This window comes from Eleutherodactylus coqui, chromosome 1, assembly GCF_035609145.1.
Source record: "Eleutherodactylus coqui strain aEleCoq1 chromosome 1, aEleCoq1.hap1, whole genome shotgun sequence".
Classification (NCBI taxonomy): domain Eukaryota; kingdom Metazoa; phylum Chordata; class Amphibia; order Anura; family Eleutherodactylidae; genus Eleutherodactylus; species Eleutherodactylus coqui.
Genome location: NC_089837.1, coordinates 4,573,544 through 4,587,645, shown reverse-complemented (window position 1 = coordinate 4,587,645; position 14,102 = coordinate 4,573,544). Strand labels below are relative to the sequence as shown.

The window sequence follows — 14,102 nt, the reverse complement described above, 5'->3', positions numbered from 1 at the left end:
TGTAAGCTCTCTCGTGTCCCCCCCTATCTCCTCCTCCTAGACTGTAAGCTCTCTCGTGTCCCCCCCTATCTCCTCCTCCTAGAATGTAAGCTCTCTCGTGTCCGTCCCCCCCATCTCCTCCTCCTAGACTGTAAGCTCTCTCGTGTCCCCCCTCGCTCCTTCTCCTAGACTGTAAAGCTCTCGTGTCCCCCCTAACTCCTTCCCCTAGACTGTAAGCTCTCTCGTGTCCCCCCCATCTCCTCCTCCTAGACTGTAAGCTCTCTGGTGTTCCCCCCATCTCCTCCTCCTAGACTGTAAGCTCTCTGGTGTCCCCCCCCATCTCCTCCTCCTAGACTGTAAGCTCTCTCGTGTGTCCCCTCATCTCCTCCTCCTAGACTGTAAGCTCTTGTGTCCCCCCCATCTCCTCCTCCTAGACTAAGCTCGTGTCCCCCCTTTTCTCCTCCTCCTAGACTAAGCTCGTGTCCCCCCTTTTCTCCTCCTCCTAGACTGTAAGCTCTCTCGTGTCCCCCCCATCTCCTCCTCCTAGACTGTAAGCTCTCTCGTGTCCCCCCCTATCTCCTCCTCCTAGACTAAGCTCGTGTCCCCCCTTTTCTCCTCCTCCTAGACTAAGCTCGTGTCCCCCCTTTTCTCCTCCTCCTAGACTGTAAGCTCTCTCGTTTCCCCCCCTATCTCCTCCTCCTAGAATGCAAGCTCTCTCGTGTCCCCCCCTATCTCCTCCTCCTAGAATGTAAGCTCTCTCGTGTCCCCCCCCCATCTCCTCCTCCTAGACTGTAAGCTCTCGTGTCCCCCCATCTTCTCCTCCTAGACTAAGTTCTCTCGTGTCCTCCCCGTCTCCTCCTCCAAGCCTAAGCTCGTGCCCCCCCTATCACCTCCTCCTAGACTGTAAGCTCTCTCGCGTCCCCCCCATCTCCTCCTTCTAGACTGTAAGCTCTCGTGTCCCCCCCCCATCTCCTCCTCCTAGACTGTAAGCTCTCTCGTGTACCCCCCATCTCCTCCTCCTAGACTGTAAGCTCTCTCGTGTCCCCTCATCTCCTCCTCCTAGACTGTAAGCTCTCGTGTGTCCCCTCATCTCCTCCTCCTAGACTGTAAGCTCTCGTGTCCCCTCCCGTCTCCTCCTCCTAGACTAAGCTCGTGTCCCCCCTTTTCTCCTCCTCCTAGACTAAGCTCGTGTCCCCCCTTTTCTCCTCCTCCTAGACTAAGCTCGTGTCCCCCCTTTTCTCCTCCTCCTAGACTACGCTCGTGTCCCCCCTAGACTGTAAGCTCTCTCATGTCCCCCCATCTCCTCCTCCTAGACTGTAACCTCTCTCGTGTCCCCCCATCTCCTCCTGCTAGACTGTAAGCTCTCTCGTGTCCCCCCCTATCTCCTCCTCCTAGAATGTAAGCTCTCTCGTGTCCCCCCCCCCCATCTCCTCCTCCTAGACTGTAAGCTCTCTCGTGTCCCCCCTCGCTCCTTCTCTTAGACTGTAAAGCTCTCGTGTCCCCCCTAACTCCTTCCCCTAGACTGTAAGCTCTCTCGTGTCCCCCCCATCTCCTCCTCCTAGACTGTAAGCTCTCTCGTGTGTCCCCCTCGCTCCTTCTCCTAGACTGTAAAGCTCTCGTGTCCCCCCTAACTCCTTCCCCTAGACTGTAAGCTCTCTTGTGTCCCCCCATCTTCTCCTCCTAGACTGTAAGCTCTCTCGTGTCCCCCCTCGCTCCTTCCCCTAGACTGTAAGCTCTCTCGTGTCCCCCCTCGCTCCTTCCCCTAGACTGTAAGCTCTCTCGTGCCCCCCCTATCTCCTCCTCCTAGACTGTAAGCTCTCTCGTGTCCCCCCATCTTCTCCTCCTAGACTGTAAGCTCTCTCGTGTCCCCCATCTCCTCCTCCTAGACTGTAAGTTCTCTCTTGTCCCCCCCATCTCCTCCTCCTAGACTGTATGCTCTCTCGTGTCCCCCCTCGCTCCTTCTGCTAGACTGTAAAGCTCTCGTGTCCCCCCTCGCTCCTTCCCCTAGACTGTAAAGCTCTCGTGTCCCCCCTAACTCCTTCCCCTAGACTGTAATCTCTCTCGTGTCCCCCCTATCTCCTTTCCCTAGACTGTAGGCTCTCTCTGTCCCTCCCATCTTCTCCTCCTAGATTGTAAGCTCTCTCGTGTCCCCCCTATCTCCTCCTCCTAGACTGTAAGGTCTCTCGTATCCCCCCCTATCTCCTCCTCCTAGAATGTAAGCTCTCTCGTGTCCCCCCCATCTTCTCCTCCTAGACTGTAAGCTCTCTCGTGTCCCCCCCATCTTCTCCTCCTAGACTGTAAGCTCTCTCGTGTCCCCCCATCTCCTCCTCCTAGACTGTAAGCTCTCTCGTGTCCCCCCCATCTCCTCCTCCTAGACTGTAAGCTCTCTCGTGTCCCCCCATCTTCTCCTCCTAGACTGTAAGCTCTCTCGTGTCCCCCCATCTCCTCCTCCTAGACTGTAAGCTCTCTCGTGTCCCCCCCATCTCCTCCTCCTAGACTGTAAGCTCTCTCATATCCCCCATCTCCTCCTCCTAGAATGTAAGCTCTCTCGTGTGCCCCCATCTTCTCCGCCTAGACTGTAAGCTCTCTCGTGTCCCCCCTCGCTCCTTCTCCTAGACTGTAAAGCTCTCTTGTGTCAACCCCAAACTCCTTCCCCTAGACTGTAGGCTCTCTCGTGCCCCCCCCCCCCTATTTCCTTCCCCTAGACTGTAGACTCTCTCTGTCCCCCCCCCCCCCATCTTCTCCTCCTAGATTGTAAGCTCTCTCGTGCCCCCCTATCTCCTCCTCCAAGACTGTAAGCTCTCTCGTGTCCCCCCCCCATCTCCTCCTCCTAGACTGTAAGCTCTCTCGTGTCCCCCCCCCCCATCTCCTCCTCCTGGACTGTAAGCTCTCTCGTGTCCCCCCATCTCCTCCTCCTAGACTGTAAGCTCTCTCGTGTCCCCCCCCTATCTCCTCCTCCTAGACTGTAAGCTCTCTCGTGTCCCCCCCTATCTCCTCCTCCTAGAATGTAAGCTCTCTCGTGTCCCCCCCCCCCATCTCCTCCTCCTAGACTGTAAGCTCTCGTGTCCCCCCATCTTCTCCTCCTAGACTAAGTTCTCTTGTGTCCTCCCCGTCTCCTCCTCCAAGCCTAAGCTCGTGCCCCCCCTATCTCCTCCTCTTAGACTGTAAGCTCTCTCGTGTCCCCCATCTCCTCCTAGACTGTAAGCTCTCTCGTGTCCCCCCATCTCCTCCTTCTAGACTGTAAGCTCTCTCGTGTCCCCCCCCCATCTCCTCCTCCTAGACTGTAAGCTCTCTCGTGTACCCCCCCATCTCCTCCTCCTAGACTGTAACCTCTCTCGTGTCCCCTCATCTCCTCCTCCTAGACTGTAACCTCTCTCGTGTCCCCCCATCTCCTCCTGCTAGACTGTAAGCTCTCTCGTGTCCCCCCATCTCCTCCTCCTAGACTGTAAGCCCTCTCGTGTCCCCCCCTATCTCCTCCTCCTAGACTGTAAGCTCTCTCGTGTCCCCCCCTATCTCCTCCTCCTAGACTGTAAGCTCTCTCGTGTCCCCCCCTATCTCCTCCTCCTAGAATGTAAGCTCTCTCGTGTCCGTCCCCCCCATCTCCTCCTCCTAGACTGTAAGCTCTCTCGTGTCCCCCCTCGCTCCTTCTCCTAGACTGTAAAGCTCTCGTGTCCCCCCTAACTCCTTCCCCTAGACTGTAAGCTCTCTCGTGTCCCCCCCATCTCCTCCTCCTAGACTGTAAGCTCTCTCGTGTGTCCCCCTCGCTCCTTCTCCTAGACTGTAAAGCTCTCGTGTCCCCCCTAACTCCTTCCCCTAGACTGTAAGCTCTCGTGTCCCCCCATCTTCTCCTCCTAGACTGTAAGCTCTCTCGTGTCCCCCCTCGCTCCTTCCCCTAGACTGTAAGCTCTCTCGTGTCCCCCCATCTCCTCCTTCTAGACTGTAAGCTCTCTCGTGTCCCCCCCCATCTCCTCCTCCTAGACTGTAAGCTCTCTCGTGTACCCCCCCATCTCCTCCTCCTAGACTGTAAGCTCTCTCGTGTCCCCTCATCTCCTCCTCCTAGACTGTAACCTCTCTCGTGTCCCCCCATCTCCTCCTGCTAGACTGTAAGCTCTCTCGTGTCCCCCCATCTCCTCCTCCTAGACTGTAAGCCCTCTCGTGTCCCCCCCTATCTCCTCCTCCTAGACTGTAAGCTCTCTCGTGTCCCCCCCTATCTCCTCCTCCTAGACTGTAAGCTCTCTCGTGTCCCCCCCTATCTCCTCCTCCTAGAATGTAAGCTCTCTCGTGTCCGTCCCCCCCATCTCCTCCTCCTAGACTGTAAGCTCTCTCGTGTCCCCCCTCGCTCCTTCTCCTAGACTGTAAAGCTCTCGTGTCCCCCCTAACTCCTTCCCCTAGACTGTAAGCTCTCTCGTGTCCCCCCCATCTCCTCCTCCTAGACTGTAAGCTCTCTCGTGTGTCCCCCTCGCTCCTTCTCCTAGACTGTAAAGCTCTCGTGTCCCCCCTAACTCCTTCCCCTAGACTGTAAGCTCTCGTGTCCCCCCATCTTCTCCTCCTAGACTGTAAGCTCTCTCGTGTCCCCCCTCGCTCCTTCCCCTAGACTGTAAGCTCTCTCGTGTCCCCCCTCGCTCCTTCCCCTAGACTGTAATCTCTCTCGTGTCCCCCCTATCTCCTTTCCCTAGACTGTAGGCTCTCTCTGTCCCTCCCATCTTCTCCTCCTAGATTGTAAGCTCTCTCGTGTCCCCCCTATCTCCTCCTCCTAGACTGTAAGGTCTCTCGTATCCCCCCCTATCTCCTCCTCCTAGAATGTAAGCTCTCTCGTGTGTCCCCCATCTACTCCTCCTAGACTGTAAGCTCTCTCGTGTCCCCCCATCTCCTCCTCCTAGACTGTAAGCTCTCTCGTGTCCCCCCCATCTTCTCCTCCTAGACTGTAAGCTCTCTCGTGTTCCCCCCATCTCCTCCTCCTAGACTGTAAGCTCTCTCGTGTCCCCCCCATCTTCTCCTCCTAGACTGTAAGCTCTCTCGTGTCCCCCCATCTCCTCCTCCTAGACTATAAGCTCTCGTGTCCCCCCATCTCCTCCTCCTAGACTGTAAGCTCTCTCATATCCCCCCCTATCTCCTCCTCCTAGAATGTAAGCTCTCTCGTGTACCCCCATCTCCTCCTCCTAGACTGTAAGCTCTCTCGCGTCCCCCCCCATCTCCTCCTCCTAGACTGTAAGCTCTCTTGTATCCCCCCCCCCCATCTCCTCCTCCTAGAATGTAAGCTCTCTCGTGTCCCCCCATCTTCTCCGCCTAGACTGTAAGCTCTCTCGTGTCCCCCCTCGCTCCTTCTCCTAGACTGTAAAGCTCTCTTCTGTCAACCCCAAACTCCTTCCCCTAGACTGTAGGCTCTCTCGTGCCCCCCCCCCCCCTATTTCCTTCCCCTAGACTGTAGACTCTCTCTGTCCCCCCCCATCTTCTCCTCCTAGATTGTAAGCTCTCTCGTGCCCCCCTATCTCCTCTTCCAAGACTGTAAGCTCTCTCGTGTCCCCCCCCCCATCTCCTCCTCCTAGACTGTAAGCTCTCTCGTGTCCCCCCCCCCCCCCCAAATCTCCTCCTCCTGGACTGTAAGCTCTCTCGTGTCCCCCCATCTCCTCCTCCTAGACTGTAAGCTCTCTCGTGTCCCCCCATCTCCTCCTCCTAGACTGTAAGCTCTCTCGTGTCCCCCCATCTCCTCCTCCTAGACTGTAAGCTCTCTCGTGTCCCCCCCATCTCCTCCTCCTAGACTGTAAGCTCTCTTGTATCCCCCCCTATCTCCTCCTCCTAGAATGTAAGCTCTCTAATGTCCTCCCCATCTCCTCCTCCTAGACTGTAAGCTCTCTCGTGTCCCCCTATTTTCTCCTCCTAGACTGTAAGCTCTCTCGTGTCCCCCATCTCCTCCTCCTAGACTAAGCTCTTGTGTACCCCCTATCTCCTTCCCCTAGACTGTAGGCTCTCTCGTGTTCCCCCCATTTCCTCCTCCTAGACTGTAAGCTCTCGTGTCCCCCCCCATCTCCTCCTGGACTGTAAGCTTTCTCGTGTCTTCCCCCCCCCCCATCTCCTCCTCCTAGACTGTAAGCTCTCTTGTGTCCCCCCCATCTCCTCCTCCTAGACTGTAAGCTTTCTCGTGTCCCCCATCTCCTCCTCCTAGACTGTAAGCTCTCTCGCGTCCCCCCCCATCTCCTCCTCCTAGACTGTAAGCTCTCTTGTATCCCCCCCCCATCTCCTCCTCCTAGAATGTAAGCTCTCTCGTGTCCCCCTATCTCCTCCTCCTAGACTGTAAGCTCTCTCGTGTCCCCCTATCTTCTCCTCCTAGACTGTAAGCTCTCTCGTGTCCCCCATCTCCTCCTCCTAGACTGTAAGCTCTCTCGTGTCCCCCAGCTCCTCCTCCTAGACTGTAAGCTCTCTCGTGTCCCCCCCTATCTCCTCCTCCTAGACTAAGCTTGTTTCTCCCCTAGCTTCTTCCCCTAGACTGTAGGCTCTCTGTCCCCCCTCCCCATCTTCTTCTCCTAGACTGCAAGCTCTCGTGTCCCCCCCTATCTCCTCCTAGACTAAGCTCTTGTGCACCCCCTATCTCCTTCCCCTAGACTGTAGGCTCTCTCGTGTCCCCCCCATCTTCTCCTCATAGACTGTAAGCTCTTGTGACCCCCGCTACTCTGCATGTATTATGTGACTTTTGTTTGTGGACCCTCAGAAGTGTTACAGCACCAACATATCCACACTGGGTACAATAAGACTGCCATCCCTCCCTGCAGCGCCTCAGCGGCGCCCTGTAGTGGCAAGGTTCGGTACCCACCTCTTCCGTAGGATGATCTTGTAGTCTCGGTTCCTCAGGCTGGTGACGGACACGTAGGGGAGCTCAAACTCCTGCAGCTTCCTGACAACTGCGAGAAAACAATACATGTCCTGATGACAGGAAGGAGGTGAGGGGGCCGCAGGCGGAGGGGCACACGAGGGGAGACGGACGCTCTGCCATTACTGACTCCAGGTTGTATAAGTCAGCCTCCGGGCACCTCGTGCCTCCTCCCCACAGCTACTGTCCTTGTTATCTGCCAGTCCGTATGGACCACAACCAGGTATCTGATGAGCGAGTGGACATCCCCTGACACGCAGCCACCACCACTGTTGGGGGGCGCTGTCCGTCCCACAGTCAGATACATATGTGTACTCACAGGAGAAGGATCCAGCCGCTCCGTCCTTGATGAGGTAGAGGCTGAAGTACCCGATCAGCTCCTCCGGTAGATCCAGCTTAGCGGCCACGGCCTGCGGATATAGGAAACCCTTCACTATCCTCACATACTTGGCGGGCCGGGTGGTGGTACAAGAAGGGTAAAGGGCTACTGTCTACTGTCCCCCAGGCTCAAGGGGTCTCCCAGCACGTCCTCTACACTGCCCCCTATACTCAGGTGGGAGGGGGTCTCTTACCTCTAGCACGTCCTCTACACTGCCCCCTATACTCAGGTGGGAGGGGGGCTCTTACCTCTAGCACATCCTCTACACTGCCCCCTATACTCAGGTGGGAGGGGGGCTCTTACCTCTAGCACGTCCTCTACACTGCCCCCTACACTCAGGTGGGAGGGGGTCTCTTACCTCTAGCACGTCCATTATACTGCCCCCGATACTCAGGTGGGAGGGGGTCTCTTACCTCTAGCACGTCCTCTACACTGCCCCCTATACTCAGGTGGGAGGTGGTCTCTTACCTCTAGCACATCCTCTACACTGCCCCCTATACTCAGGTGGGAGGGGGGCTCTTACCTCTAGCACATCCTCTACACTGCCCCCTATACTCAGGTGGGAGGGGGGCTCTTACCTCTAGCACGTCCTCTACACTGCCCCCTATACTCAGGTGGGAGGGGGTCTCTTACCTCTAGCACGTCCTCTACACTGCCCCCTATACTCAGGTGGGAGGTGGTCTCTTACCTCTAGCACGTCCTCTACACTGCCCCCTATACTCAGGTGGGAGGGGGTCTCTTACCTCTAGCACGTCCTCTACACTGCCCCCTATACTCAGGTGGGAGGGGGTCTCTTACCTCTAGCACGTCCATTATACTGCCTCCTATACTCAGGTGGGAGGGGGGCTCTTACCTCTAGTACGTCCTCTACACTGCCCCCTATACTCAGGTGGGAGGGGGTCTCTTACCTCTAGCACGTCCTCTACACTGCCCCCTATACTCAGGTGGGAGGGGGTCTCTTACCTCTAGCACGTCCATTATACTGCCTCCTATACTCAGGTGGGAGGTGGTCTCTTACCTCTAGCACGTCCTCTACACTGCCCCCTATACTCAGGTGGGAGGTGGTCTCTTACCTCTAGCACGTCCTCTACACTGCCCCCTAGACTCAGGTGGGAGGGGGTCTCTTACCTCTAGCACGTCCTCTACACTGCCCCCTATACTCAGGTGGGAGGTGGTCTCTTACCTCTAGCACGTCCTCTACACTGCCCCCTATACTCAGGTGGGAGGGGGGCTCTTACCTCTAGCACGTCCATTATACTGCCTCCTATACTCAGGTGGGAGGGGGGCTCTTACCTCTAGCACGTCCTCTACACTGCCCCCTATACTCAGGTGGGAGGTGGTCTCTTACCTCTAGCACGTCCATTATACTGCCCCCTATACTCAGGTGGGAGAGGGGCTCTTACCTCTAGCACGTCCTCTACACTGCCCCCTATACTCAGGTGGGAGGGGGGCTCTTACCTCTAGCACGTCCATTATACTGCCCCCTATACTCAGGTGGGAGGGGGTCTCTTACCTCTAGCACGTCCTCTACACTGCCCCCTATACTCAGGTGGGAGGGGGGCTCTTACCTCTAGCACGTCCATTATACTGCCTCCTATACTCAGGTGGGAGGGGGGCTCTTACCTCTAGCACGTCCATTATACTGCCCCCTATACTCAGGTGGGAGGGGGGCTCTTACCTCTAGCACGTCCTCTACAGTGCCCCCTATACTCAGGTGGGAGGGGGGCTCTTACCTCTAGCACGTCCTCTACACTGCCCCCTATACTCAGGTGGGAGGGGGGCTCTTACCTCTAGCACGTCCTCTACACTGCCCCCTATACTCAGGTGGGAGGGGGGCTCTTACCTCTAGCACGTCCATTATACTGCCCCCTATACTCAGGTGGGAGGGGGGCTCTTACCTCTAGCACGTCCTCTACACTGCCCCCTATACTCAGGTGGGAGGGGGGCTCTTACCTCTAGCACGTCCATTATACTGCCTCCTATACTCAGGTGGGAGGGGGGCTCTTACCTCTAGCACGTCCATTATACTGCCCCCTATACTCAGGTGGGAGGGGGTCTCTTACCTCTAGCACGTCCTCTACACTGCCCCCTATACTCAGGTGGCAGGGGGGCTCTTACCTCTAGCACGTCCATTATACTGCCCCCTATACTCAGGTGGGAGGGGGGCTCTTACCTCTAGCACATCCTCTACACTGCCCCCTATACTCAGGTGGGAGGGGGGCTCTTACCTCTAGCACGTCCTCTACACTGCCCCCTATACTCAGGTGGGAGGGGGTCTCTTACCTCTAGCACGTCCTCTACACTGCCCCCTATACTCAGGTGGGAGGTGGTCTCTTACCTCTAGCACGTCCTCTACACTGCCCCCTATACTCAGGTGGGAGGGGGTCTCTTACCTCTAGCACGTCCTCTACACTGCCCCCTATACTCAGGTGGGAGGGGGTCTCTTACCTCTAGCACGTCCATTATACTGCCTCCTATACTCAGGTGGGAGGGGGGCTCTTACCTCTAGTACGTCCTCTACACTGCCCCCTATACTCAGGTGGGAGGGGGTCTCTTACCTCTAGCACGTCCTCTACACTGCCCCCTATACTCAGGTGGGAGGGGGTCTCTTACCTCTAGCACGTCCATTATACTGCCTCCTATACTCAGGTGGGAGGTGGTCTCTTACCTCTAGCACGTCCTCTACACTGCCCCCTATACTCAGGTGGGAGGTGGTCTCTTACCTCTAGCACGTCCTCTACACTGCCCCCTAGACTCAGGTGGGAGGGGGTCTCTTACCTCTAGCACGTCCTCTACACTGCCCCCTATACTCAGGTGGGAGGTGGTCTCTTACCTCTAGCACGTCCTCTACACTGCCCCCTATACTCAGGTGGGAGGGGGGCTCTTACCTCTAGCACGTCCATTATACTGCCTCCTATACTCAGGTGGGAGGGGGGCTCTTACCTCTAGCACGTCCTCTACACTGCCCCCTATACTCAGGTGGGAGGTGGTCTCTTACCTCTAGCACGTCCATTATACTGCCCCCTATACTCAGGTGGGAGAGGGGCTCTTACCTCTAGCACGTCCTCTACACTGCCCCCTATACTCAGGTGGGAGGGGGGCTCTTACCTCTAGCACGTCCTCTACACTGCCCCCTATACTCAGGTGGGAGGGGGTCTCTTACCTCTAGCACGTCCATTATACTGCCCCCTATACTCAGGTGGGAGGGGGGCTCTTACCTCTAGCACGTCCTCTACACTGCCCCCTATACTTAGGTGGGAGGGGGTCTCTTACCTCTAGCACGTCCTCTACACTGCCCCCTATACTCAGGTGGGAGGGGGACTCTTACCTCTAGCACGTCCTCTACACTGCCCCCTATACTAAGGTGGGAGGGGGGCTCTTACCTCTAGCACGTCCTCTACACTGCCCCCTATACTCAGGTGGGAGGGGGTCTCTTACCTCTAGCACGTCCTCTACACTGCCCCCTATACTCAGGTGGGAGGGGGGCTCTTACCTCTAGCACGTCCATTATACTGCCTCCTATACTCAGGTGGGAGGGGGGCTCTTACCTCTAGCACGTCCATTATACTGCCCCCTATACTCAGGTGGGAGGGGGGCTCTTACCTCTAGCACGTCCTCTACAGTGCCCCCTATACTCAGGTGGGAGGGGGGCTCTTACCTCTAGCACGTCCTCTACACTGCCCCCTATACTCAGGTGGGAGGGGGGCTCTTACCTCTAGCACGTCCTCTACACTGCCCCCTATACTCAGGTGGGAGGGGGGCTCTTACCTCTAGCACGTCCATTATACTGCCCCCTATACTCAGGTGGGAGGGGGGCTCTTACCTCTAGCACGTCCTCTACACTGCCCCCTATACTCAGGTGGGAGGGGGGCTCTTACCTCTAGCACGTCCATTATACTGCCTCCTATACTCAGGTGGGAGGGGGGCTCTTACCTCTAGCACGTCCATTATACTGCCCCCTATACTCAGGTGGGAGGGGGTCTCTTACCTCTAGCACGTCCTCTACACTGCCCCCTATACTCAGGTGGCAGGGGGGCTCTTACCTCTAGCACGTCCATTATACTGCCCCCTATACTCAGGTGGGAGGGGGGCTCTTACCTCTAGCACATCCTCTACACTGCCCCCTATACTCAGGTGGGAGGGGGGCTCTTACCTCTAGCACGTCCTCTACACTGCCCCCTATACTCAGGTGGGAGGGGGTCTCTTACCTCTAGCACGTCCTCTACACTGCCCCCTATACTCAGGTGGGAGGTGGTCTCTTACCTCTAGCACGTCCTCTACACTGCCCCCTATACTCAGGTGGGAGGGGGTCTCTTACCTCTAGCACGTCCTCTACACTGCCCCCTATACTCAGGTGGGAGGGGGTCTCTTACCTCTAGCACGTCCATTATACTGCCTCCTATACTCAGGTGGGAGGGGGGCTCTTACCTCTAGTACGTCCTCTACACTGCCCCCTATACTCAGGTGGGAGGGGGTCTCTTACCTCTAGCACGTCCATTATACTGCCCCCTATACTCAGGTGGGAGGGGGGCTCTTACCTCTAGCACGTCCTCTACACTGCCCCCTATACTCAGGTGGGAGGGGGTCTCTTACCTCTAGCACGTCCATTATACTGCCCCCTACACTCAGGTGGGAGGGGGTCTCTTACCTCTAGCACGTCCTCTACACTGCCCCCTATACTCAGGTGGGAGGGGGGTCTCTTACCTCTAGCACGTCCTCTACACTGCCCCCTATACTCAGGTGGGAGGGGGTCTCTTACCTCTAGCACGTCCATTATACTGCCTCCTATACTCAGGTGGGAGGGGGGCTCTTACCTCTAGCACGTCCATTATACTGCCCCCTATACTCAGGTGGGAGGGGGTCTCTTACCTCTAGCACGTCCTCTACACTGCCCCCTATACTCAGGTGGGAGGTGGTCTCTTACCTCTAGCACGTCCTCTACACTGCCCCCTATACTCAGGTGGGAGGGGGTCTCTTACCTCTAGCACGTCCATTATACTGCCCCCTATACTCAGGTGGGAGGGGGTCTCTTACCTCTAGCACGTCCTCTACACTGCCCCCTATACTCAGGTGGGAGGTGGGCTCTTACCTCTAGCACGTCCTCTACACTGCCCCCTATACTCAGGTGGGAGGGGGGCTCTTACCTCTAGCACGTCCTCTACACTGCCCCCTATACTCAGGTGGGAGGGGGGCTCTTACCTCTAGCACGTCCTCTACACTGCCCCCTATACTCAGGTGGGAGGGGGGCTCTTACCTCTAGCACGTCCATTATACTGCCTCCTATACTCAGGTGGGAGGGGGGCTCTTACCTCTAGCACGTCCTCTACACTGCCCCCTATACTCAGGTGGGAGGTGGTCTCTTACCTCTAGCACGTCCTCTACACTGCCCCCTATACTCAGGTGGGAGGGGGTCTCTTACCTCTAGCACGTCCATTATACTGCCTCCTATACTCAGGTGGGAGGGGGGCTCTTACCTCTAGCACGTCCATTATACTGCCCCCTATACTCAGGTGGGAGGGGGTCTCTTACCTCTAGCACGTCCTCTACACTGCCCCCTATACTCAGGTGGGAGGTGGTCTCTTACCTCTAGCACGTCCTCTACACTGCCCCCTATACTCAGGTGGGAGGGGGTCTCTTACCTCTAGCACGTCCATTATACTGCCCCCTATACTCAGGTGGGAGGGGGTCTCTTACCTCTAGCACGTCCTCTACACTGCCCCCTATACTCAGGTGGGAGGTGGGCTCTTACCTCTAGCACGTCCTCTACACTGCCCCCTATACTCAGGTGGGAGGGGGGCTCTTACCTCTAGCACGTCCTCTACACTGCCCCCTATACTCAGGTGGGAGGGGGGCTCTTACCTCTAGCACGTCCTCTACACTGCCCCCTATACTCAGGTGGGAGGGGGTCTCTTACCTCTAGCACGTCCTCTACACTGCCCCCTATACTCAGGTGGGAGGGGGGCTCTTACCTCTAGCACGTCCTCTACACTGCCCCCTATACTCAGGTGGGAGGGGGGCTCTTACCTCTAGCACGTCCATTATACTGCCTCCTATACTCAGGTGGGAGGGGGGCTCTTACCTCTAGCACGTCCTCTACACTGCCCCCTATACTCAGGTGGGAGGGGGGCTCTTACCTCTAGCACGTCCTCTACACTGCCCCCTATACTCAGGTGGGAGGTGGTCTCTTACCTCTAGCACGTCCTCTACACTGCCCCCTATACTCAGGTGGGAGGGGGTCTCTTACCTCTAGCACGTCCTCTACACTGCCCCCTATACTCAGGTGGGAGGGGGGCTCTTACCTCTAGCACGTCCATTATACTGCCCCCTATACTCAGGTGGGAGGGGGTCTCTTACCTCTAGCACGTCCTCTACACTGCCCCCTATACTCAGGTGGGAGGGGGTCTCTTACCTCTAGCACGTCCTCTACACTGCCCCCTATACTCAGGTGGGAGGGGGGCTCTTACCTCTAGCACATCCTCTACACTGCCTCCTATACTCAGGTGGGAGGGGGTCTCTTACCTCTAGCACGTCCTCTACACTGCCCCCTATACTCAGGTGGGAGGGGGTCTCTTACCTCTAGCACGTCCTCTACACTGCCCCCTATACTCAGGTGGGAGAGGGGCTCTTACCTCTAGCACGTCCTCTACACTGCCCCCTATACTCAGGTGGGAGGTGGTCTCTTACCTCTAGCACGTCCTCTACACTGCCTCCTATACTCAGGTGGGAGGGGGTCTCTTACCTCTAGCACGTCCTCTACACTGCCCCCTATACTCAGGTGGGAGGGGGTCTCTTACCTCTAGCACGTCCTCTACACTGCCCCCTATACTCAGGTGGGAGGGGGTCTCTTACCTCTAGCACGTCCTCTACACTGCCCCCTAT

At 57.0% G+C, this 14,102-nt stretch overlaps 1 protein-coding gene across 2 annotated transcripts in view; it reads right to left on the bottom strand.

Annotated features, from left to right (window-relative positions):
* Positions 1 to 14,102, bottom strand: part of SNX17 (sorting nexin 17) — a 79,417-nt gene that overhangs the window by 18,667 nt on the left and 46,648 nt on the right. For both annotated transcript variants that reach the window (XM_066594329.1, XM_066594330.1), the window contains exons 7-8: positions 7,164 to 7,254; positions 6,788 to 6,875 (exon numbers count right to left, since the gene is read on the bottom strand). In XM_066594329.1, coding sequence (XP_066450426.1) covers positions 6,788 to 6,875; positions 7,164 to 7,254 — 179 coding nt within the window. The remainder of the gene's footprint in view (positions 1 to 6,787; positions 6,876 to 7,163; positions 7,255 to 14,102) is intronic.